We start from the raw sequence: 27,521 nt of genomic DNA on the forward strand, positions 1-27,521 counted from the left end.
GTCCTGGGTTGGTAATCAACTATTTCTAAAAGGAGTCACTTTTCTTTTTACTGGAAAATAAAATCAAGTTAAAGTAATTACATACTTGATTTATTCTATGTCTCTACACACACAGAGAATAAAGTGTAGTTTCAAATAGCAGTATTAATACTAACAATGTAATTTAAGATTTCTTTGCTTTTCTTTTTATCTTTAGTATATATATCCCACTAGAGATGTATAGTTCAATTTCTGTGTGTTAAAGTCACTTAAAATTTTTCTATATAGAAATATCATCAGTAGATATACAGTTAGGCTCATTTGTTTCATTTTGCTTCTGATTTTTAAAAATAATTTTGTTTTTATTTTATAATTGCCTAAAAATTTACATGATTTCTTAGTCAAACCTACAGAACAGATATTTCAGAGAACTCTAGCTTCCATCTCTGTCCTTTCCACTGTTAAGTCCTCTCTCTTGTATAAGTAACTGTTTTAAAGTTTTTGGGTTTTTTTTTAATACTTAAAATATAAGAAAATAAAGCCAGGCTCCATGGCTCATGCCTATAATCCCGGGACTTTGGGAGGCTGAGGTGGGAGGATCACTTGAGACCAGGAGTTTGAGACCAGCCTGGGCAACATTAGCGAGACCATTTTCCTTACCAAAAATTTAAAAATAAAAATAATATTTAAAAAAAAAACATACACATTTGTATTAAACGCCATACCCTTCATAAATAAGGCATACTATACATACTTTCTGCTCTTGGTTTTTTTTTTGAGGTGGAGTCTCGCTCTGTGGCCCAGGCTGGAGTGCAGTGGCACGATCTTGGCTCACTGCAACCTCCGCCTCCTGGGTTCAAGCAATTCTCCTGCCTCAACTTCTCAAGTAGCTGGGACTACAGGCACATGCCACCATGCCTGGCTAATTTTTTGTATTTTTAGTAGAGACGGGGTTTCACCATGTTAGCCAGGATGGTCTTGATGATCTGACCTTGTGATCCGCCCGCCTTGGCCTCCCAAAGTGCTGGGATTACAGGCATGAGCCACCGTGCCCGGCTGCTCTTGCTTTTTTTACTTAACTCTGTCATGAGGACTATGCTATAGCGGTAAATAAAGACATTTCTTCATTTATTTTATAATACTCTGTTTTTTGATATACCGTAATGTATTCAATCATTCGCCCATAGGACGTTTCTAGTGTTTTGCTATTAAAACGATACCATGAGAAGCCTTGTAAATAAAAGTTAAAGGAATTTTTTGTAATACAAAAATTTGAGAAAACACAGTAATAGAAAAATACTCTCTCATATTTTTCAACTTTGAGGTAAAAATGAAGGACTTGTTTTTGTATCAGGCTTAGTTAACTTTTATAAAGGTAATATTGAGAAAAGAATCTTACCAAACTGTCTTTATCTCATTGCAAATCCAGATTTTCCTGCCTCCTTTTTTATTGTAAAAAACGCATAGCCCAAAATTTACCATCTTAACCATTTTTAAAGGTACAGTTCATAAGTGTGTAAGTATATTCACATTGTTGTGAAACAGATCTTCAGAGGTTTTTCATATTGCAAAACTGAAACACTATACCCATTAAATAACTACCCTCCATTTCCCTGCCACCCCCCGGTCCCTGGCAACCACCATTCTGCTTTTTGTTTCTATTAATTTGAATACTTTAGATACCTCATATAAGTGGAGTCATACAGTGTATGTCCTTTTGAGATGGGCTTATTTCACTTAGCATAGTGTCGTCAAGGTTTATCCATGTTGTTGCATGTGACAGGATTTCCTTTTTCAAGGCTAAATAATACTCCATCATCATATGTATATACCACATTTTGTTTATCCATTCATTCATCCATCCATGGACATTTGGGTTGCTTCACCTCTTGACTGTTGTGAGTACTGCTGCTATGAACATGGGCATGTAAATAGCTTTTTGAGGCCCCACTTGCTATTCTTTGGACGTATGTCCAGAAGTAGGATTCCTGGATTATATGGTAATTCTATGTTAAAATTTTTTTTAGGAACCTTCATATTTTTTTCCATAACAATTGCACCATTTTACATTCCTACCATCAGTGCAAAAAGGTTCCAGTTTTGACACATTGCCAATCCTTGTTATTTTCTGTTTCTTGTTTTTTTAATAGTAGCCATCCTAATGGATGTGAGGTGATATCTCATTGTGGTTTTCATATGTATTTCTCTGATGATTAGTGATGTTGAGTATCTTTCCATATGCTTGTTGGTGGTTTCTATATAATCTTTGGAGAAATGTCTGTTGAAATCCTCTCCCCATTTTTTAATCAGTTTACGAATCCAAATTTTTTATAACTTAATATTTTTGCTGTTAGCTAGTAGCGCATATTTAACATAGTCCTGAAGAGAATATCATGTTAATCTAAACTGTGACTGGTAAGAATATCTATGACCTAAATTTATTTTGTTATTCTTACAGGGCTATTTAGAAACCAAAAAATATTAAGAGAATACAGAGATTTCTTGGGAAATACCAAGGTAAGGATATCTTTGTAATAATGTGTGTGTTTGTGTTGCACAGCAAAATTCTAATACCAGTCCATTGTAAAATTCTAGCATGTCTGTGATCTCAATCTAAGATTTTCTTGAGTACATTGTAGTTCACTGAATTATAGTCAATTCATTCATTTCCGTCTGATTTTCTTTTTTTTTTTTTTTTGAGACAGAGTTTTGCTCTTGTTGCCCAGGCTGGAGTGCAGTAGTGTAATCTCGGCTCACTGCAATCTCCGCCTCCCAGGTTTGAGCAATTCTCCTGCCTCAGCCTCCCGAGCAGCTGGGACCACAGGCATGCCACCATACCCAGTTAATTTTTGTGTTTTTAGTAGAGACAGAGTTTCACCATGTTGGCTAGGCGGGTCTTGAACTCCTGACCTCAGGTGATGCACCTGCCTCGGCCTCCCAAAGTGTTGGGATTACAAGCGTGAGCCACCGTGCCCGGCCTGATTTTCTTGAAATTTAAAACATTTGTACATAAGTTTTCTTTAAAGTCATAACCATGTTATGAACCTTAAGCATGTAGATATAGATGAGGAAGACTTTATTTTCTTAGGTTTTAGTGAGATTTATATCTGTCATACACACTCTTAATTTTCTTTAGCCTCTCTCTTTCTGCTCCTAACTCTGGTTCAACATTCAGACTGCCAACTCTGTGCTTGTATCCAAGAAGCTTAGCCCTTGGAGAAGAAAATTACACAGCCAGTGTGATTGTTCTTTCTTCCTTATATGACTATACAAAATCAATGGATACTCAATATTATTTGACAGTCTTACTAAACTTACAGAGTATGTTCACCTTCCCACTCTTTGAAATAGCTATTACGTATCTTTTTCTTTCTTCCCAACAGCCTCACTCTTTACTCTTCAGCTGTTGACTTTGCTTCATATTTTATTGAAAAAATAGGTGTAATTTCATAAAAGTACCTCATCTTTTTCATCACCAAATTTACTAACTTATCTACACATGTGACAAAATACTCTGCTTTCCTTCCTACTAGAAGGAAATTAATATTGGGACACATGTAGAAAGTTTGCCTCTACTGTTCTACCTCTTATTTTCTCCTGAACCTAATCCAATTGGGCTTTCAACCCCACCACCCCACTGAAATGACTTACCAAAGTCCCCAGCACCTTTAAGATGCCAAGCAGTCTATGGCCAAGTTGACTTTCCATTTAAACTTGGCTGGGAGGAATCTCCTATCAAGAAGTTAATGTCATATTTGGATAAAAGGCTACCTATGCACATTTTCTTCTCTCTGGTGGCATTTGAGACATTGCACCCATTTTGCAAAGTTTAGACATTGGCAGTGATGATAATTTTAGCCAAATCTTATTTGATATGCTTTCCTTTTCCATTTATTATCTTCAAGACCTCTTAATTTCCATTTCCCCTTTGATCCCTGCATTTCTGGCACCCCAGTACTGCCCTGAAGATGTGGACTCTCCTCTGGTAGAGCCTTCATATGTCTTATGAGCCAGCATTTTCACTCTCATGCCTCAAGGGCTATTGCCATTGCCTCTCGTGCTGGGATAACTTAGGCTGGTGAGACCTGCCTCCTGGGAAGATTCACTCCTCGCCTTCACATCTGTTTCACATGGAGAATCATCCTCACCAGATTTTCTAATAGTAGCTGTTGACTTAAGAAATCTTTGTTACTTCAGAAGATTAATACTGGTCAGCTTTTGAATATTCCATGTTTTGAATTGATTTTTTTTTTTGCTATTACAACGTTTTTTTGCTGGGACATTAGGATAAAACTAGTATTTCATTTCCCTCTACTGTACCCCTGTTCCCTTTAGGAATGGTTGTTCTTTCACTGAAGATGGTTGCTTTCCTTCTCTAAAACATAGGGCTAATCCTGTTTGCAAAAATTAAATGCCTTCTTTTTTTTTTTTTTTTTGTTATTTCTGACCCAGACACTTGTTTTTCCAATATATTCTTATCTCATGAGAACTCCAATAATGAGATATATGAAATCACAGTGTTCTGGGTCTGCTCCTCTGGTATTTAATTTCTTATATAATAATTTCCCCTTTAATACATTTCTACTTTCCCATGCCTTCCCTTCTAGTTCTAATTCATGGGTTTCTTGATATAGTACTTCAGAGAATTGGAAGTACCTTTATCTCTGCTTAATATATTTAACTCCACAATAGTATCACCTTGAAATGCACCAATAATGCTTTGAACAATTTATGCTCCTTTTCCTGGTAGTTCTCTCTGAAATCTATCCAAATTTTCTGTACTTGTCCCAATATTAAAGAACCTTGTTTATTGTGAATGTTCTCAAAGATATATAAAAATAGAAAAAATAGATATTGGCTATCCAGTTTCATTAATTTCTAACATTTTGCTGTCCTGGTCTTCAAAAAGGGGCAGTTCTCCAATTGCTCTGATTATGGAATTTTTTAATATTTTATTTTATTTTATTTTTGAGACAGAGTATTGCTGTGTTGCCCACGATCTCAGCTCACTGCAACCTCTGCCTCCCAGGTTCAAGAGATTCTCATGCCTCAGCCTCCTGAGTAGCTGGGATTACGGGCACCCACTACCACACCCGGCTGATTTTTTTGTATTTTAGTAGAGACGGGGTTTTACCATGTTGTCCACACTGGTCTCAAACTCCTGAGCTCAAGCAGTCTGCCCATCTTGGCCTCTCAAAGTGCTAGGATTACAAGCGTGAGCCACTGCGCCCGGCCTGATTATGGAATTTTTGAGTAGCTTTTACAGGAAGCTTCCCAAGCAGGTTGTGGATCCTGGCTCCTTGTGATCTCTTGTTTTTCTAGATTTTTATTCTCTTGTTAGAGTTCCTTGGGCCTTATCATTATTTCTAGTTTCTACCAACACATCTTCCCGTTTTCTACAGCCTTCTTTATTAGAGTGGTTTGGGCCGAGTGAATCTTTTTCCTTATTTTTCTTATTATTTCTTATTCTGATCTTAAAGATCTCATTTCCTTTCCCTGTTTTGCCCCTCCCATGAGTTCCCAAACCTTTCTTCTAAAGAAATCTTATTTTTCACCGTAAGCAGCATTCTATTGTTCCCATAATAATTTCATTGAGTTTTTTCTCTATTCATCCAAATAATACAATATATTCTTATTTTAATAAAACATACATTCTGTTTGTTATCAATAAACAGTATAATTCAGAAATCTAGACCCATAGTCAGAGTTTATGGCTTACAAATCGAAGTAAAAGTTGAGATCACATGGACAAGGTTTATCCCTGTGTAGTTCCTTCTCTTAGCTCTGAAGGCAGGTCAATACAGAATTTTGGGTGTCTGATTTCACACATTCTTAGAGCATATGAATTTCAGCACAGTGCATTTTTCTACTTTATTACTAGTTTTTATGTAGCCAGCTCAGATCCTTTCTGGAAGTAGGCAGGACATGAATTACAAGGAAACAAAACAAACAAGTTTCTGGAAAGAGACCCAGATATGCTTTCGGTTTTAATCTTTCCACTTTCTAAACAAGAACTTCTAGAGAAAAATAAGTAAATCTAATTCAGAAGTTTTGATAGAGGAAAATGTTCTGGTCTGTCAAAGCTACCAGTTATGGTGCTTCTCTGCAAAATTTTGGAGGTATTAAAAAAAGTTTTTGTTTTTTTACAGCCACGCTCCAGAACAGCATCAGTGTTTTTTAAGGGACCAGGAAAAGTGGTGATGGTTGCAATTTGCATGTAAGTACTGAAAAATAAACTTTGTGAAATAGAATATATTCTTTTAAATATGTATATCCTTAAATATGTAAATTTATTACATGGTAGCTAGCTATAGAGTTTGAGGTTTATTTTGTTTTAGGAGGAAATTGAATAAGTCTTTATTATTGTCAGTAAAGTGGTGGGGAAAGAGCATGAATTCATATAGATAACCATGCTCATTCTCTGTATATTTTTGATGTAGTTAGATCTAAGAATAGTTGCTACCTGAAAATCCTTTCTTGTTTTTATTGGAGTTGATAGAAGTCTGTTTTAAAGAAGTTAGCTAAACCAACCTGGGTTACAGCTACTGAAGAATATCTTTGTGCTTATTATCTTTGTTCCACTTATCTTGGAAGAACATAATTATTTGTTCTTGTTATTTTTGCCTCTTCTTTTTTTTTTTTTTTTTTGAGACAGAGTCTTGCTCTGTCGCCAGGCTGGAGTGCAGTGGCGCAATCTCAGCTCACTGCAATCTCTGCCTCCCGGGTTCAAGCCATTCTCCTGCAACAGCCTCCCAAGTAGCTAGGATTATAGGCGCGCGCCATCATGCCCAGCTAATTTTTGTATTTTTAGTAGAGATGGGGTTTCACTACGTTGGCCAGGATGGTCTCAGTCTCCTGACCTCGTGATCTGCCCACCTCGGCCTCCCAAAGTGCTGGGATTACAGGTGTGAGCCACTGAGCCCGGCCTTGCCTTCCCCTTTTTCCCTCTATCTTCTTGATTCCTATTGTTTTGTTCACCTTTTGTCTGTTTTTCTGACTAATCTATTTTAGGATGTATGAAATCATTCAATAATTCATTAGTTCTTTTATTCTTAAATATATATATGTAAAATATGTATCAGATAGTGTGATAGGATATGAAAATATAAAGATATAATACATAATTCTTTAAGGATTGGAGGGACACTAAACTAGAGGAAGACATTTATAATACTGACAAGGAATAATGCTGTCATAACTACAATAGTGGTGGTACAGATGGACATAGACAGTTTCAACTTCTTAGAAAGTATGTTCAAGGATAGTGACCAGGTTTCTGGCTGTACAATTGTGTAAATAATGTACCATTCACTGAGGAGAGTACTGGAAGGAGGAGCAGGGTGGGAGCAGAGAAAATGATGAGTTCATTTTTGAGCTGGTGGTATGTTTAGGGCACCCAGGTGGAGATAGTCAACAGGGTTCTTTTCACCAGTAATACAGGGATAGTGATTATAGCTTTTCTCATTGGAGGGATGTATGTGTGAAAAGTGCTTAACATAGTACCTGCTCTAAGATATGTACTTAAGAAGTATTATTGTTAATATATATTGGTCTGAAGCTCAGGAGAGAAATCTGAGTTAGAGGTTTGATAGTTTTTAGTATATAGATGATAACTAAAGCCATAAAAGTAAAGATCACCTGAGGAATGTATGTATATATAGCATCAGGAATAGAAAGTCCTCAGGAAAAATTCCTTGAAGAATGTTAACATTAAGAAAAAGGTGGAGGCTTTGGGAGACCTCGTGATCCGAGGTCAGGAGACTGAGACCATCCTGGCTAACACGGTGAAACCCCGTCTCTACTAAAAATACAAAAAATTAGCTGGGCGTAGTGGTGGGCGCCTGTAGTCCCAGCTACTCGAGAGGCTGAGGCAGGAGAATGGTGTGAACCCGGGAGGTGGAGCTTGCAGTGAGCCAAGATTGCGCCACTGCACTCCAGTCTGGGCGACAGAGCCAGACTCTGTCTCAAAAAAAAAAAAAAAAAAGAAAAAGGTGGAGGAAAAAGTGCCTGCAGAGGAGATTGAGGAGGAGTAAGGAGAAAAGTAGAAAGAAAACCAGGAGTGTATTAGTCCCTTTTCACGCTGCTGATAAAGACATACCCAAGACTGGGCAATTTACAAAAGAAAGAGGTTTAATTGGTCTTACAGTTCCCGTGGCTAGGGAAGCCTCACAATCATGGTGGAAGGCAAGGAGGAGCAAGTTATGTCTTACATGGATGGCAGCAGGCAAATAGAGCTTGTGCAGGGTAACTCCCATTTTTAAAAACCGTCACATCTCGTGAGCTCATTCACTATCACAAGAACAACATGGGAAAGACCCACCCTCATGCTTCAGTCATCTGCCACTGCGTCCCTCCCAAAACATGTGGGAATTATAGGAGCTACAAGATGAGATTTTGTGGGAGACACAGAGCCAAACCATATCAAGGAGTGTCAAGAAAGCCAAGGGAAGAACCGTTTGTTTTTTTTTTTGTGAGACGGAATCTCACTCTGTCGCCAGGCTGGAGTGCAGTGGTGCAATCTTGGCTCACTGCAACCTCCGCCTCCCAGGTTCAAGCGATTCTCCTTGCCTCAGCCTCCTGAGTAGCTGGGACTACAGGCACACATGTTTTAAGGAAATAGCAGGCCTGGTACAGGTGCACACCTGGAATCCCAGCACTTTGGGAGGCTGAGGCAGGAGGATTACTTGAGCTCAGGAATTTCAGACCACCTTGGGCAACATAGTGAGACCTTGTACCTACAAAAAATTTTTTTAATTAGCTGGGCATGGTGGGTGATGTGCGCCTGTAGACCTACTCAGGAAGCTGAGGCAGGAGAATCATTTGAGCCCAGGAGTTTAAGGTTACAGTAAGGTGTGATTATACCACTGCACTCCAACGTGGGCAAGAACAAGACCCTGTCTTTAAAAAATAAATAGCCAGTTAGGGGGTGGCGGGCAAGATGGCTGGATAGGAACAGATCCTGTCTGCAGCTCCTAGTGAGATCCATGCAGAAGGTGGATAACTTCTGCATTTCCAGCTGAGGTACCTGGCTCATCTCATTGGGACTGGTCAGACAGTGGGTGCAGCCCATGGAGGGTGACCCGAAGCAGGGTGGGGCATTGCCTCACCGGGGAAGTGCAAGGGGTCGGGGAACTCCCTCCCCTAGCCAAGGGAAGCCATGAGGGACTGTGCTGTGAGGAACGGTGCATTCCAGCCCAGATACTACGCTTTTCCCATGGTCTTCACAACCCGCAGACCAGGAGATTCCCTCAGGTGCCTACACCGCCAGGGCCTTGGGTTTCAAGCACAAAACTGGGCGGCCATTTGGGCAGACACCAAGCTAGCTAGACTAGTTTTTTTTCATACTCCAGTGGTGCCTCAAATGCCAGTGAGACAGAACCTTTTACTCCCTTGGAAAGGGGGCTGAAACCAGGGAGCTAAGTGGTCTAGCTCAGCAGATCCCACCTCCAGAGAGCCCAGAAAGCTAAGATCCACTGGCTTGAAATTCTGGCTGCCAGCACAGCCATCTGAAGTTGACATGGGATGCTTGAGTTTGGTGTGTGTTGGGGGAGTGGGGGTTGGGGACCACCATTACTGAGGCTTGAGTAGGCAGTTTTCCCCTCACAGTGTAAACAAAGCCATCAGGAAGTTCGAACTGGACAGAGCCCAACGTAGCTCAGCAAAGCCACTGTAGCCAGACTGCCTCTCTAGATTCCTCCTCTCTGGGCAGGGCATCACTGAAAGAAAGGCCCAGCAGGCCCGGTCAGGGGCTTATAGATAAAACTCTCATCTCTCTGGGACAGAAAACTTGGGGGTAGGGGCGGCTGTGGGCACAGCTTCAGCAGACTTAAACGTTCCTGTCTGCTGGCTCTGAAGAGAGCAGCGGATCTCCCAGCACAGCGCTCGAGGTCTGCTAAGGGACAGACTGCCTCCTCAAGTGGGTCCTTGACCCCCATGCCTCCTGATGGGGAGATACCTCCCAGCAGGGATCAACAGACACCTCATACAGGAGAGCTCCAGCTGACATCTGGCAGGTGCTCCTCTGGGATGAAGCCTCCAGAGGAAGGAACAGGCAGCAATCTTTGCTGTTCTGCAGCCCCTGCAGTTGATACCCAGGTAAACAGGGTCTGGAGTGGACCTCCAGCAAACTCCAGCAGACCTGCAGCAGAGGGGCCTGACTGTTAGAAAGAAAACTAACAAACAGAAAGGAATAGCATCAACATCAACAAAAAGGATGTCCACACAAAAACCCCATCCAAAAGTCACCAACATCAAAGACCAAAGGCAGATAAATCCACGAAGATGAGGAAAAACCAGTGCAAAAAGGCTGAAAATTCCAAAAACCAGAACACCTCTTCTCCTCCAAAGGATCACAACTCCTCGCCAGCAAGGGAACAAAACTGGACGGAGAATGAGTTTGACGAAGTAGGCTTCAGAAAGTGAGTAATAACAAACTCCTCCAAGCTAAAGGAGCATGTTCCAACCCAACGCAAGAAAGCTAAGAACCTTGAAAAAAGGTAAGATAAATTGCTAACTAGAATAACCAGTTTAGAGAAGAACATAAATGACCTGACGGAGCTGAAAAACACAGCATGAGAACTTTGTGAAGCATACACAAGTATCAATAGCCAAATAAATCAAGTGGAAGAAAGGATATAAGAGATTGAAGATCAACTTAATGAAATAAAGCATGAAGGTAAGATTAGAGAAAAAAATGAAAAAGAATGAACAAAGCCTGCAAGAAAGATGGGACTATGTGAAAAGACCAAACCCACATTTGGTTGGTGTACCTGAAAGTGACTGGGAGAATGGAACCAAGTTGGAAAACACTCTTCAGGAGATTATCCAGGAGAACTTCCCCAACCTAGCAAGACAGGCTAATATTCAAATTCAGGAAATACAGAGAACACCACAAAGACAGTCCTCGAGAAGAGCAACCTCAAGTCACATAATCATCAGATTCACCAAGGTTGAATTGAAGGAAAAAATGTTAAGGGCAGCCAGAGAGAAAGGTCGGGTTACCCAAAAAGGGAAGCCCACCAGACTAACAGCAGATCTCTCTGCAGAAACCCTACAAGCCAGAAGAGAGTGGGGGCCAATATTCAACATTCTTAAAGAAAAGAATTTTTAACCCAGAATTTCATATCCAGCCAAACTAAGCTTCATAAGCGAAGGAGAAGAAAAGACAAGCAAATGTTGAGAGATTTTATAACCACCAGTCCTGACTTACAAGAGCTCCTGAAGGAAGTACTAAATATGGAAAGGAAAAACTGGTACCAGCCACTGCAAAAACATACCAAATTGTAAAGACCATTGACACTATAAAGAAACTGCATCAACTAATGAGCAAAATAACCAACTAGCATCATAATGACAGGATCAGATTCACACATAACAATATTAACCTTAAATAGAAACAGGCTAAATGCCCCTGTTAAAAGACACAGACTGGCAAATTGGATAAAGAGTCAAGACCCATTGGTGTGCTGCATGCAGGAGACCCATCTGACGTGCAAAGACACACATAGGCTCAAAATAAAGGGATGGAGGAATATTTACCAAGTAAAAGGAAAGCAAAAAAAAAAAAAAAAAAAAGCAGGGTTGCAATCCTAGTCTCTGACAAAAAAGATTTTAAACCGACAAAGATCAAAAAAGACAAAGGTCATTACATAGCGGTAAAGGGATCAATGCAACAAGAAGAGCTAACTATCCTAAATATATATGCACCCAATAGAGGAGCACCCAGATTCATAAAGCAAGTTCTTAGAGACCTACAAAGAGACTTAGACTCCCACACAGGAATAGTGGGACACTTTAACCCCTCATTGTCAATATTAGACAGATCAACAAGACAGAAAATTAACAAGGATATTCAGGACTTGAACTCAGCTCTGGACCAAGCAGACTAATAGACATCTACAGAACTCTCAACCCCAAGTCAACAGAATTTACATTCTTCTCAGCACCCTGTCACTCTTATTCTAATATTGACCACATAATTGGATGTAAAACACTCCTCAGCAAATGCAGAAGAACAGAAATCAAAACAGTCTCTCAGACCACAGTGCAATCAAATGAGAACTCAAGATTAAGAAACTCACTCAAAACCGCGCAACTACATGGAAACTGAACAACCTGCTTCTGAGTGACTACTGGGTAAATAACTAAATTAAGGCAGAAATAAATAAGTTCCTTGACACCAATGAGAACAAAGACACAGTGTACCAGAATCTCTGGAATATAGCTAAAGCAGTGTTTAGAGGGAAATTTATAGCACTAAATACCCACAGGAGAAAGTCGGAAAGATCTAAAATCGATACCCTAACATCACAATGAAAAGAACTAGAGAAACAAGAGTAAACAAATTCAAATGCTAGCAGAAGACAAGAAATAACTAAGATCAGAGCAGAACTGAAGGAGATAGAGACACAAAAAACCCTTCAAAAAACCAGTGAATCCAGGAGCTGGTTTTTTGAAAAGATTCACAAAATACATAGACCACTAGCCAGACTAATAAAAAAGAAAAGAGAGGAGAATCAAATAGACAACAATGAAAAATGGTAAAGGGGATGTCACCACTGATCCCACAGAAATACAAAGTACCATCAGAGAATAATATAAACACCTCTACGCAAATAAACTAGAAGATCTAGAAGAAATGGATAAATTCCTGGACACACACACCCTCCCAAGACTAAACCAGGAAGAAGTTGAATCCCTGAGTAGACCAATAACAAGTTCTGAAATTGAGGCAGTAATTAATAGCCTATCAACTAAAAAAAAAAAAAAAAGCCCAGGACTAGACGGATTCACAGCCAAATTCTACCAGAGGTACAAAGAGGAGCTGGTACCATTTCTTCTGAAACTATTCCAAACAATAGGAAAAGAAGGACTCCTCCTCAACTCGTTTTATGAGGCCAGCATCATCCTGATACCAAAACCTGGCAGAGACACACAAAAAAAAGAAAATTTCAGACCAAAATCCTTGATGAACATCGATGCAGAAATCCTCAATAAAATACAGGCAAAGCAAATCCAGCAGCATGTCAAAAAACTTATCACCACCATCAAGTTGGTTTCATCCCTGGGATGCAAGGCTGGTTCAACATATGCATCAACATATGCAAAATAATAAATGTAATCCATTAAATAAACAGAACCAATACAAAAACCAAATGATTATCTCAGTAGATGCAGAAAAGGCCTTCAATAAAATTCAACACCACCTCATGCTAAAAACTCTCACCTTAAACTAGGTATTGGCGGAACGTATCTCAAAATAAAAAGAGCTATTTATGACAAACCCACAGCCAGTATCATACTGAATGGGCAGTAGCTGGAAGCATTCCCTTTGAAAACCAGCACAAGACAAGGATGCTGTCTCTCACCACTCCTATTCAACATAGTATTGGAAGCTCTGGCCAGGGCAATCAGGCAAGAGAAAGAAATAAAGGGTATTCAAATAGGAAGAGAGGAAGTCAAGTTGTCTCTGTTTGCAGATGACATGATGGTATATTTAGAAAACCCCATAATCTCAGCCCAAAATCTCCTTAAGCTGATAAGCAACTTGAGCGAAGTCTCAGGATACAAAATCAAATGTGCAAAAATCACAAGCATTCTTATATACCAATAATAGACAAACAGCCAAATCATGAGTGAACTCCCATTCACAGTTGCTACAAAGAGAATAAAATACCTAGGAATACAACTTACAAGGGATGTGAAGGACCTCTTCAAGGAGAACTACAAACCACTGCTCAAGGAAATAAGAGAGGACACAAAGAAATGGAAAAACATTCCATGCTCGTGGATAGGAATAATCAATATCATGAAAATGGCCATACTGCCCAAAGTAATTAATGGAATCAATGATATCCCCATCAAGCTACCATTGACTTTCTTCACAGAATTAGAAAAAAAACTTCTTTAAATTTCATATGGAACCAAAAAAGAGCCTGTATAGCCAAGATAATCCTAAGCAAAAAGAACAAAGCTGGAGGCATCATGCTGCCTGACTTCAAACTATACTACAAGGCTGCGGTAACCAAAACAGCATGGTACTGGTACCAAAACAGATATATAGACCAATGTAACAGAACTGAGGCCTTAAAAATAACACCAAACATCTACAACCATCTGATCTTTGACAAACCTGACAAAAGCAATGGGGAAAGGATTCCCGATTTAATAAATGGTGCTGGGAAAACTGGCAAGCCATATGCAGAAAACTGAAACTGGACCCTGTCCTTATACCTTATACAAAAATTAACTCAAGATGGATTAAAGACTTAAACGTAAGACCTAAAACCATAAAAACCCTAGAAGAAAACCTAGGCAATACCATTCAGGACATAGGCATGGGCAAAGACTTCATGACTTTCACACCAAAAGCAATGGGAACAAAAGCCAAAATTGACAAATGGGATCTAATTAAGCTAAAGAACTTCTGCACAGCAAAATAAACTATTATCAGAGTGAACAGGTAATCTATAGAATGGGAGAAAATTTTTGCAATCTATCCAGCTGACAAAGGGCTAATATCCAGAATCTACAAGGAACTTAAACAAATTTACAAGAAAAACAAACAACTGCATCAAAAAGTGGGTGAAGGATATGAACAGACACTTCTCAAAAGAAGATATTTATGCAGCCAACAAACATATGGAAAAAAGCTTATCATCACTGGTCATTAGAGAAATGCAAATCGAAACCACAATGAGATTCTATCTCACGCCAGTTAGATTGGCGATCATTTAAAAGTCAGGAAACAGCAGATGCTGGAGAGGATGTGGAGAAATAGGAACACTTTTACACTGTTGGTGAGAGTGTAAATTAGTTCAACCATTGTGGAAGACAGTGTGGCGATTCCTCCAGGATCTAGAACCGGAAATACCATTTGATCCAGCAGTCCCATTACTGTGTATATATCCAACAGATTATAAATCATTCTACTCTAAAGACACATGCACATGTATGTTTTTTGTAGCACTATTCATATTAGCAGACTTGGAGCCAACCCAGATGCCCATCAATGATAGACTGGATAAAGAAAATGTGGCACATAGACACCATGGGATAATATGCAGCCATAAAAAAGGATGAGTTCATGTCCTTTGCAGGGACATGGATGAAGCTGGAAACCATCATTCTCAGCAGACTAGCACAAGAACAGAAAATCAAACACCACATGTTCTCACTCATAAGTGAGAGCTGAACAATGAAAACACATGGACACAGAGAGGGGAATATCACACACTGGGGCCTATTGGGGGGTGGGTGGCTAGGGGAGGGATAGCATTAGGAGGAGAAATACCTAATGTAGATGACGGGTTGATGGGTGCAGCACACCACCATGGCACATGTATACCTATGTAACAAACCTGCACATTCTGCACATATATCCCAAAACTTAAATTATAAATTTAAAAAATAAATAAACATTGTTTAAAAAAAGAAGAAAATAGTGTCAGATGCTCCCAGGAGGTTAAGAGAAATGCTAAAATATTTCCAGGAATTTAGTAGTATGGAATGGTAGGTGGTATTGATAAGATGAAAACTGTGACAGACAGAATAAATATGATGTTTTTAAGAAGTTATCTGAGGTGGAGGAGATGGGAAAAGGGTAGCTAAAGGGGGACATACAGTTCTCTCATTTATAAAATGGGGGTGTTAATATTTGTATAACAGACTTGTAATATAACATGGTAACTCACTAGCATAACGTCTGAGATAAATCATATTAGTCATTACTGTTGGTATCTGAGCAGCTAGTTTCCTCAGAGTTAACTGTGTTTATTTTGGCATCTAGCTGCTTCTAGTATGACTCTGAGACTGCTTAGAGTCACCTCTGCATCTGCCTCCTTAAGTAAACAGATTTTCACTGAAGTCTTGCCTTTGACACTGGCCCAATGGACAGTATCAGGTGCAGATTTGCTTTTATCTACCTAAAACACATAATTTTCTTTTACATTTTATCTTGTCCACATATAGAAGACCGTCTTTTCTCACCAGTTTTCAAAATATACTTAAGTAATTTGCTTACACATAGCATGCCTCTTAACAGTACATAATCTATATTTTTTCAAATTTTTACTCTTGTTACCTAAACAAAGTTTTTTAAGGCTAGGGATTCTTTTAATTGTACTTGTTTTTTTTGTTATTGTTGTTGTTGTTGTTTTAGCGATGGGGTCTCACTCTCTTGCCTAGGCTGGAGTGCAGTGGCACGATCATAGCTCACTTCAGCCTCAAACTCCTGGGCTCAGATGATCTTCCCACCTCAGCCTCCCAGTAGCTGGGACTAAAGGCGTGCACTACCACACCAGACTAAGTTTTTAAAAAATTTTTTGTAGAGATGGGGTCTTACTTTGTTGCCCAGACTGGTCTTGAACTCCTGTCCTCAAGCCATCCTCCCACCTCAGCCTCCCAAAATGTTGGCATTATAGGTGTGAGCCATTGTGCTTAGCCTAATTTTACTTTCAGCAGAATCTAGTATAGAGGTATACAGCTGATTGAGTATGCTTTTGGCTTAAATTTTTGTCCAAACCTATGCTAAATTGTTTTCTCTTTCTCTTCTAGCAATGGATTAAACTGCTTCTTTAAATTTCTTGCCTGGATTTATACCGGTTCAGCAAGTATGTTCTCAGAAGCTATACACTCATTATCTGATACTTGTAATCAGGTGAGGACTAAAGCTTTTTTATAAGTCAATTTTAAAGTAATAGTTGTAGGCTTTAATCTAAAAGTTGATCTATTTTAAAACTGAATGATTCCAATAGTTGGCTTGTGGGAGAAAATAAAAGTTTACTTTTCAGCAATGAAGTGCATAGAAATTTAATCATAGTATTTTAAAGCAGATTGTTACGCTTTAAGAACCTCTGACAATGGAATGTGAAGTATAACATTGTCAGTCACTGAGCAGAAATCTGGTCTCTGAATATGAATTCTCAATGACTGTAATAGTCAATGAATTTAAACTTTTGGAATAAAGATGTAAAATCATATGTAATTGGTTAAAATGCTTTCACATTAGATTCATAATTTGAATTGCTTTGCTTGGCTTTGCAAATGGAGAAAAATTTTTGTATTAATACAATTAAAATACCTTTTAAACCCCCTGTGGCCCAAATTGTGAAAACTAGAAACCAAAACTTTTCTAAGAATATAATAAAAATTTCTGTGTGTGCATCCTATTACATTTTAAAGAGTGTGGTATATTAAGAGGATACCTTTTCAATATTTAACTTATTTTTAGTCCTGTTATGTAAAAACTGATTTGGGAGAACTTCAATGAAAGACACAGGTAAAATAAGAATATTTAAGACAAGGATAAAAATAACATGAAGATAAGGAGCAAGGAGAGCAATATTAGTTAAAAATTAAGCCTGTGAACTTGTCTCACTCACTGTCAAATCAGATGGATTAAAACCATTCATAAAAGTAAGGAAAGAAGACAAGCGTTTGCCATTAGTACTAAGTATTTACCTTGAACTTAATTTTTATACTCAGTATATACTTAAATACTATCTCTATAAAATTTTACCATTCAACTGTGGTATGCAGTGGGAGGAGAGGGGATAGGGAGAGATATATAACTTATAATCTCTATTTTCTTGTAAGCTTATCAAGGAAAGTTGAAATACAGAAATATTTGTCCATATGGCAAGGAGATATGTATGATGTTATTAGTCTCAATATTGGTTTTTATTTCAAACATTGAAGACAGTGTTTAAGTGTTCATTCTCTATGCTATTCAGGCATTTAAAAAGAATGTAGTAGATATCGGTGTACTGACCTGGAATGATAACCATGATAAATTGAGTAAAAAATCAAGTTGCAAAATACTATGTTCAGAACTTCTGCTTTCACCCATGACAGACTAACAGGGATTGAGTTTAATCTTTTGCCATAAACAACTAAAAACTAGACAGTATATTGGACAATAGCAGCATAAGACCATGATCTCTGAGAGATAAGAAACAAATTATTTGAACTCTCTGATCTCTCTGGCTTTTTGCTTGAACGCATATTCGGGATAGTGGAGCAGGATGGGAAATAACAGTCTCATTGAGTTGAGAAGACAGAAATCAGTGTTCAGGGCGTCCGAGGTGGCTAGAACTTACAAGGCAGAGTTCCACAGAGGAAGGAGCTACAAAGACAAAAAGCTATAGAAGTCTACATAGGGATTTCCTTGAATTGAATGTTTGCTTAATGTTAAGTTACACATGTGTAAGATGTGAGCATCAATCTGGGCAGAGAACCAGCAGGGAGCAGTAACTGACTACTTCCCACTGCTCACACAAAGCTAGGATACATTCAGGTTCTGACTAGCTGACGTAAGAGAGTTGTCATTGATTATCGAGGCCAATGGAAGGCTCGCCTTAGGAGCAGGGCTAAATTATTCTTAACGTAAAGGCTGTTCTAGAACCCTCCCTAACAAATCTTCCTAAAAGTTCTAAAGGATCAAGCTGATCTTCAAATAATTTAATCACTTGCCAGAACAAAGCCTCACATTCTTTAATAAAGGCAGCAAAATCCAAACACTCAGTATAACATTCACAGTGTTTAGCATCCAATAAAAAAGACTAATCGCCAGTATAAGAAGCAGGAAAATTTGACTCATAACCAGGAGAAAAATCAGTCGGAAGCAGACTAAACAGATGATAGAATTAGCTGACAAGGATATTAAACAGCTATTTCAAGTACAGTCATGTATTGAAAGGAAAATATGAACATAAGAGAAATCAAAGGTATAAAAAACCAAATGAAACTTTTAGAGCTAAAAAAGTATATCTGATGTGAAAAATTCACTGTATAGAATTAACAGCAGATTAGACACTGCAGGTAAAACAGTCAGTGAACCTGAATATGTAACAGCAGAAAATATTCTTACTAAAGCCACAGACAAAAAAGATTGAAAAAAATGGAGGAAGCCTTGGTAACCTATGGAACAATATCAAGAGTATTCTGTCAAGCATTTAGGGAAGAAACAATACTGAGTACACAGACTTTCAGAAATAGAGAATGAAATGTTTTTCTACTGCTTTAATGAGGCTAGTATAACCCTGATCCCAAAATTTTACAAAGTCATTATGAGAGGGAAAAAACCCTACAGACCAGTTATTCCTCATGAACACAGATATAAAACTCCTTAAAATATAATCAGATTGAATTATATAAATATATAAATATGATATATATAAAAATGATATTATATCATAAGTGAGTAAGATTTCAGGAGTGTAAAGTTGGTTTAACATTCAAAATCAGTAAGTATAGAAGGTTAATATGAAGAAATTAATTGCATTTCTACTATCAGCAAATAAATGGGGAAGGAAATTTTAATAAATTCCATATAAAGTAGTATCACAAAATATTAAATACTTAGAGATAAATCTAGCAAAAGACATACAAGACCTTTACGCTGAAAATCATAAAATGTTGCTGAGAGAAATCAAAGAAGACCTAAAGAAATGGAGAGATACAATACCGCGTTCATAGATTGGATGTCATAGATCTGTCAAATCTCCCTAAATTGATTTACAGATATAATGGAGTTCCATTCATAATATGAACAGACTTCTCTGTACAATTGACAAACCGAATAAATTCCAAAATTCATATGGACATGCAAAGAACCTGGAATATTCAAAGCAATCTTGAAACAAGAAATTTGGAGAACTTCAAGACATTATAAACCTATAGAAATTAGGACAGTGAGTTACTGGCATAAGGATTGACAAATCAATGGAACAAAATTGAGGATCCAACAACAGAGCCACATTTACATGGCCCGTGACTTTCGGCAAAGGCATCAAAGCAATTGAGTGAAGAAATGAAACTTTTTAAAACAAATAATGTTGGAAAAATTGGATCCATATGGGGAGAAAAAGGACCTTGACTCCTACTTCACACACTGTATAGTACTTCAAACACTGTATAGTTTGAAATGGATCATAGTCCAAATATAAAAGTTAAAACTATGAAGATTCTAGAAGAAAACCTAGGAGAATATCTTTTAGACCTGGTAGGCAAAGATTTCATAAATAGGACACAGAAACAATATCATAAAATAAGATTTACAAATTCAACTTCATCAAAATTAAAAACTTTTGCTCATTGAAAGACATCCTTAAGGAAATAAATAGGCATAGATTGGGAGAAAATAGTCACAAAGCATTCTGACAAGGGACTGGTATCCAGAATTAAGAAATTCCACGATTCAGTAATAAAATGAGAACCCAGTTTTTTCCCCCCAAGGATAAAGATTTGGGCAGGTACTTCACAAATAAGGAAACATGAATGGTGGCCAGTGGACACCTGAAAAAGTGCTAACACCATTAATGATCAGGAAATGTATATTAATACCACAAGACATCTCTGCATATCCACTATAATGGCTACAAGTAAAAACCTGACAGCCAAATGTTGGTGAAGATGTGGAGCAGCCAGATCTCCCAGTCATTGCTGGTGTATTAATAAAATGGTACAACCACTCTGGAAAATATTTGGCAGCCTCCTATAAACATATACTTATCCTGTGACCCACCAATTCCACTTCTAAGTATTTACCCAAGGGAAGTGGGAATGAATGGTCCCAAAAGATTTGTATAAGAATGTTGGCTGGGCGCGGTGGCTCACATCTGTAATCCGAGCACTTTGGGAGGCCAAGGCGGGCAGATCATCTGAGGTCAGGAATTCGAGACCAGCCTGGCCAAGATGGTGAAACTCCATCTCTGCTAAAAGTACAAAATAGCTGGGCATGGTGATGGGTCCATGTAATCCCAGCTACTCGGGAGGCTAAGGCAGGAGAATCGCTTGAACCCGGGAGGCGGGGGTTACAGTGAGCCGAGATCCGAGATTGCACCACTGCACTCCAGCCTGGATGACAAGAGTGACTCGGTCTCCAAAAAAAAAAAAGGAATGTTATAGCAGCTTTACTTATAATGGCTGAAAAAATTGGAATCAACCCAAATGTTTATCAGCAGTACAGCAGATAAACAAATTGTGGTATACTCATACAATGGAATATTATCTGGCAATAAAAGGGAATGAACTACTTTTCTGACTGGCAACATAGATGTATCTCCAGCAAGGAACTTTAATTTTTAATAGTTTAAAAAATTGGGAAAAATGGTTGCATCTGATGTCGGGGAGGAAAGAGGCACAGGGAGCTTTTTGGGAATGATGGGAAGGTTCTGTGTCTTCATAGGAATATATGTTTCAAGGGTATGTGTATTTGTTAACAACCAGAACTGTACATTCTGGGCCAGGTACAGTGGCTCATGCCTGTAATTCCAGCACATTGGGAGGCCGAGGCGGGCAGATCACTGGAGGTCAGGAGTTCGAGGCCAGCCTGGCCAATACGGTGAAACCCGCATCTCTACTAAAAATACAAAAACATTAGCTGAGCGTGGTGGCACATGCCTGTAATCCCAGCTACTCAGGAGATGGAGACAGGAGAATCACTTGAACCCGGGAGGCAGAGGTTGCAGTGAGTCAAGATGGCACCACTGTACTCCAGCCTGGGCGACAGAACTAGACATCTCAAAACAAAAACAAAAACAAAACTGTACATTCAGGATTTGTGCATTTCATTGTATGTGAATTTTACCTCAAAAAAATTCTCCCTATGTGGAAATGTGATTACTTAGTAGATATTTGATAATAGTAAGGAATTAGTATTGATTTTTTTTTTTTTTTTTTTTGAGACAGAGTCTCGCTCTGTCGCCCAGGCTGGAGTGCAATGGCATGATCTCAGCTCACTGCAAGCTCCGCCTCCCAGGTTCACACCATTCTCCTGCCTCAGCCTCCCAAGTAATTGGGACTACAGGTGCCCGCCATCACGCCCAGCTAATTTTTTGTATTTTTAGTAGAGACGGGGTTTCACTGTGTTAGCCAGGATGGTCTCGATATGGTCTTGATCTCCTGACCTTGTGATCCACCTGCCTCGGCCTCCCAAAGTGCTGGGATTACAGACGTGAGCCACCGCACCCGGCCAGGAATTAGTATTGATTTTTAAAAGTCTGATAATAGTCTTGTGGCTGTATTTTCTAAAAAGCCTAGTTTTTAAAGAGATTCATCCAAAATATTTAAAGATGAAATGGTACGATGCTTGGAATTTACTTCAAAATATTCATGAGGGAGTAGATATGGATGAAATAAAACATATTTGGTTACATATTTATAATTGTTAAAGCTTAATGATGGATGATTTGAGTTTTTAAAAATGTTCTATCAGGGCCGGGCATGGTGGCTCATGCCTGTAATCCCAGCACTTTGGGAGGCTGAAGCAGGCAGATCACCTGAGGTCAGGAGTTCAAGACCAGCCTGACCAACATGGCAAAACCCCGTCTCTTAGAGTTTTCAAAAAGACTTCAGTGAAAAATATTTCAACTGGACCTTTCTGAATAGATGGAAAGTGTATTTCAGAAAGTTGTTTCTTTCGAGACCTATAATATTTTAAAAATTTTAATTCATTGTAATATTTTTATGCCATATGTTTTCCCTCACTTCTTGAGAGACTTAAGTACCTCCAACTTTTAAATTAGACCTGTGTCTCTAATTATAATGTAGTTATTTATTTATTTATTTACTTATTTTTTGAGACAGAGTCTCGCTGTCTTGCCCAGGCTGGAATGCAGTGGCATGATCTTGGCTTACTGCAAGCTCCACCTCCCAGGTTCACGCCATTCTCCTGCCTCAGCTTCCCGAATAGCTGGGACTACAGGCGCCCGCCACCACGCCCAGCTAGTTTTTTGTATTTGCAGTACAGACAGGGTTTCACCATGTTAGCCTTACAATTTCTGTTACAGTTCATTTTGGAAAACTTTTCTGTTAAATATTGCACATCATATCATTTAATATCAACTCAGATGAATTTATTGAGCACCTGAGTTTGCAATGTAGCAAGTGTTTAGAAGAAGACATGGTTCTTTCTCTGTCTTCTTTAAACAGGTTATATGCACATAAAACAACTAGAAAGATCTTCTAAGGTACCATTTATGCAGGTGCTGGATAGTATGATACTTAAGGAACACCAGAAACGTGAAGGGTGATCATAGAGTAGAGAGCATTTACAGTACTTCTTAGCCACTAGATGTTAATGTTCGTTATGCTGCAAACTAAACAAATGCTCTGTAGGTTATATATACGTAACTGATAGAGATTTATGTTGTAAATGTGTAGAAAAAGGTCTGGAAGGATACATATCAAATATAACTGTGATTCTGTCTTACTTCTGAGGAGAGCTGGTTGGGGTGGTCTCATTTTTGTTAGAACTAATAAATATGGTCCATATTCAGTTTATAAAATAGTTGACGGTATCTCACACTTCATTGCACAGCCAACTGAATATTAAGGATTTTTTAAATAGTTGAATGTTTATTGAATATTTTAAAAATAATGTAAATACATATCTATGTATACATATATACACATAATGTGAATAATGACTGTCACTTTTAATGTACAGGTGTGTATTAGTCCATTTTCACACTGCTGATGAAAACATACCCAAGACTGGGCAATTTACAAAACAAAGAGGTTTAATTGTGACTAGGGCAGGCTCACAATCATGGTGGAAGGTGAAAGGCATGTCTCACATGGCAGCAGACAAGAGAAGAGGGCTTGTGCAGGGAAACTCCCCTTTTTAAAACCATCAGATCTTGTGAGACTTATTCACTATCACGAGAACAGCACAGGAAAGACTTGCCTCCATGATTCAGTTACCTCCTACTAGGTCCCTCCCACAACATGTGGGAATTCAAGATGAGATTTGGGTGGGGACACAGCCAAACCATATCTTTCCGCCCCAGCCCCTCCCGAATCTCATGTCCTCACGTTTCAAAACCAGTCATGCCTTCCCAACAGTCCCCCAAAGTCTTAACTCATTTCAGCATTAACTCAAAAGTCCACCCAAGGTGTCATCTAAGACAAAGCAAGTCCCTTCTGCCTATGAACCTGTAAAATCAAAAGCAGGTTAGTTATTTCCTGGATACAATGAGGGTACAGGCATTGGGTAAATACAGACATTGGGTAAATACAGTGTCTCCATTTGGAGACATTGGGTAAATGTCTCCAAAAGGGAGACATTGGCCAAAACAAAGGGGCTACAGGCCCCATGCAAGTCCAGAATCCAGCGGGGCAGTCAATTCGTAAAGCTCCAAAATGATCTCCTTTCGCTCCATGTCTCACCTCCAGGTCACGCTGATGCAGAAGGTGGGCTCCCACAGCCATGGGCAGCTCCACCTCTTTAGCTCTGCAGGATATAGCCCACTTTTGGCTGCTTTCGGGGGCTGGCATTGAGTGTCGGTGGCTTTTCCAGGTGCACTGTGCAAGCTGTCAGTGGATCTATCATTCTGGGGTATGGAGGGCAATGGCCGCCCTCTGCTCACAGCTCCACTAGGTGGTGCCCCAGTAGGTTTTCTTTGTGGGGGCTCCCACCCCACATTTGCCTTAAGCACTGCCCTAGCAGAGGTTGTCCATGAGAGCCCCGCCCGTGCAGCAAACTTCTACCTGGGCATCCAGGTGTTTCCCATACATCCTCTGAAATCTAGGCAGAGATTTCCAAACCTCAATTCTTGACTTCTGTGCACCCACAGGCCCAACACCACGTGGAAGCTGCCAAGGCTTGGGGCTTCCACCTGCTGAAGGAATAGCTGGAGCTGTACCTTGGCCCCTTTTAGTCACAGCTGGAGCAGCTGGGATGCAAGGCACTAAGCTCCCAGACTGCACACAGCAGAGGGACCCTAGGCCCAGCCCACAAAACCACTTTTCTTCCTAAACCTCCAGGCCTGTGATTCAAGGGGCTGCCACAAAGGTCTTTGACATGCCCTGGAGACATTTTCCCCCTTTTCTTGGTGATTAACATTCAGTTCCTCATTACTTATGCAAATTTCTGCAGCTGGCTTGAATTTCTCCTCAGAAAATGGAATTTTCTTTTCTATTGCATTGTAAGGCTGCAAATTTTTGAAACTTTTATGCTCTGTTTCCCTTTTAAAACTGAATGCCGGGGCTGGGCACAGTGGCTCATGCCTGTAATCCCAGCACTTTGGGAGGCTGAGGCGGGTGGTTCACGAGGTGAAGAAATCGAGACCATCCTGGCCAACATGGTGAAACCCCATTTCTACTAAAAATACAAAAATTAGCTGGGTGTGGTGGCGCTTGCCTGTAGTCCCAGCTACTCGGGAGGCTGAGGCAGGATAATCGCTTGAACCTGGGAAGCAGAGGTTACAGTAAGCCAAGATCGTGCCACTGCATTCCAGCCTGGCGACAGAGTGAGACTTTGTCTCAAAAAAAAAAACAACAAAAAAAAAAACTGAATTCCTTTAATAGCACCCAAATCACCTCTTGAATGCTTTGCTGCTTAGAAATTTCTCCAGCCAGACACTCTAAATCATCTCTCTCAAGTTCAAAGTTCACAAATCTCTAGGGCAGGGGCAAAATGCTACCAGTCTCTTTGCTTAAAACATAACAAGAGTCACCTTTGCCCCAGTTTCCAACAAGTTCCTCATTTCCATCTGAGACCACCTCAGCCTGGACTTTATTGTCCGTATCGCTGTCAGCATTTTGGGCAAAGCCATTCAACAAGTCTCTAGGAAATTCCAAACTTTCTCACGTTTTCCTCTCTTTTTCTGAGCCCTCCAAACTGTTCCAACCCCTGCCTGTTACCCAGTTCCAAAGTTGCTTCCACATTTTTGGGTATCTAGAGCAGCACCCCACTCTACTGGTACCAATTTACTGTATTATTCTGTTTTCATGCTGCTGATAAAGACATACCCAAGACTGGGCAATTTACAGAAAAAGGAGGTTTAATGGACTTACAATTTCATATGGCTAGGGAAGCCTCACAATCATGGCAGAAGGTGAAAGGCACATCTCACATGGTGGCAAGACAAGAGAAGAGAGCTTGTGCAGGGAAACTCCCCTTTTTAAAACAATCAGATCTCATAAGATGTATTCACTAGCACAAGAACAGCATGGGAAAGACCTGCCCTGATGATTCAGTTACCTCCCACCAGATCCCACAACACTTGGGAATTCAAAATGAGATTTGGGTGGGGACACAGCCAAACCGTATCAGGGTGTAAAAGAGTTATATCTTCCTTTGAATTTCCTGTCATTCTCTTAGTTTAATTCCCTGAAAAATCATGTATATTTTAGGTGGTTTGCTCCCTTTTCCCATGGAATCCAGTGGTAAAAGCTTATAATATTCTGTGTATTTAGGGTAGGGTTTCCAATATTAAGACCTAAAAATATATTTGTATTAAGTATTTTCAAGTTTCTTTAATCTCTATTTTTTATTAGAAAAAATGTGTCTATTAAATTTCTTGCAACCTAAGGGAAACCTCATCTGTGAAGAAGTCATTATCTAGAAACTTCACTTATCTGATTATTTGATATGATGCTGGAAAAAGGAAAAGCCTCAGATTAATCAACTAAAATTACATAGGGAATTCACTCAGAGGCTTTATATTTTTATCAAATAGTTCTAAGAAGGTAGTCTTATGATGTGATTTCTAGATTCACATCAAATTAGGATGGAAAGGACTTACTAGGGACAAGCATACTACTATTGAGAAGTTCCAGTGGATAACTCTTTAACAAAGGGCAAAACTTTAAAAACCACCTAAGTGGAAATGAAAGAAAGAAGGAAGAAATGATGAAGGCAAGTGAGACAGAGGAGAGGGAGTCAGAAAGGAAGAAAAGAAAAGAATATGATATATAATTCCTGTGCATGGTTTTGCAGTTTTAATAGAAATGTGTGTGCCCATACACAATATATATATATTGTTTAAAGTTGTTATTATCTTTTACTTGTACAGCTATACAAGTTATTCTTCCTGTAAAAAGTCAAATATTAGACTACCTTAATTCTGCCTCTCTTCAGAGATACAAACATAGTTACTTGCATGTTCTTTTAAACCTTTTCCGTGCTTTACATTATATGTAGTTTATAAAAACTACAAAGCGTAAGTTCTGTACTGTACATACTGTTCCTAACTTGCTTTTTTCTCTTCTTCCACTTAATGGTATGTCTAGGAGCTTTATCCATGTCAGTATAGAAAGCTCTACTCTAACCCTATTTTTTTAACATACTGTAGAAGTAATTTATGGTTTATCATTTATTTTGTCATTCCCAATTGATGGATTTTTTTTAGGTTGCTTTCATGTTTCTCATCTTTATAAACAATGGTGTTTTGAACCCCTTTGAGTTCATCTTTATTTTTTAAGGTAAGTACTAGAAACCAGAATTGCTGGGTCATTGGACATGCATATGTTGAGTGTTTCTTTGTCATTGTTAGCCTGCACCCTCCACATTGGCTTTACCATATTATACTCTCCATCTTGCTAATGATTATTCACCTTTTTTTCTTCTTCTTCATAGGGTTTACTAGCATTGGGCATCAGTAAGTCTGTTCAAACACCAGATCCTTCTCATCCGTAAGGACATTGCCTTATTTTGTTTTTGTTTGTTTTGGCGATAAGTCATTGAAATAACTAAATATCAGAAATCTCCTGCAATTTATGTACCTGCAGTTTGTTCAAGATTTGGTCATTTCTTC

General features: G+C 39.0%; 1 protein-coding gene across 2 annotated transcripts in view; it reads left to right on the top strand.

The window, feature by feature from the left end:
* SLC30A9 (solute carrier family 30 member 9) overlaps window positions 1-27,521 on the top strand; it is a 99,827-nt gene that overhangs the window by 45,243 nt on the left and 27,063 nt on the right. For both annotated transcript variants that reach the window (XM_003832225.5, XM_063603759.1), the window contains exons 7-10: window positions 2,438-2,496; window positions 6,129-6,196; window positions 16,534-16,636; window positions 27,344-27,399. In XM_003832225.5, the coding sequence (XP_003832273.1) occupies window positions 2,438-2,496; window positions 6,129-6,196; window positions 16,534-16,636; window positions 27,344-27,399 (286 nt within the window). The remainder of the gene's footprint in view (window positions 1-2,437; window positions 2,497-6,128; window positions 6,197-16,533; window positions 16,637-27,343; window positions 27,400-27,521) is intronic.

Source organism: Pan paniscus, chromosome 3 (assembly GCF_029289425.2).
Source record: "Pan paniscus chromosome 3, NHGRI_mPanPan1-v2.0_pri, whole genome shotgun sequence".
Lineage (NCBI taxonomy): Eukaryota > Metazoa > Chordata > Mammalia > Primates > Hominidae > Pan > Pan paniscus.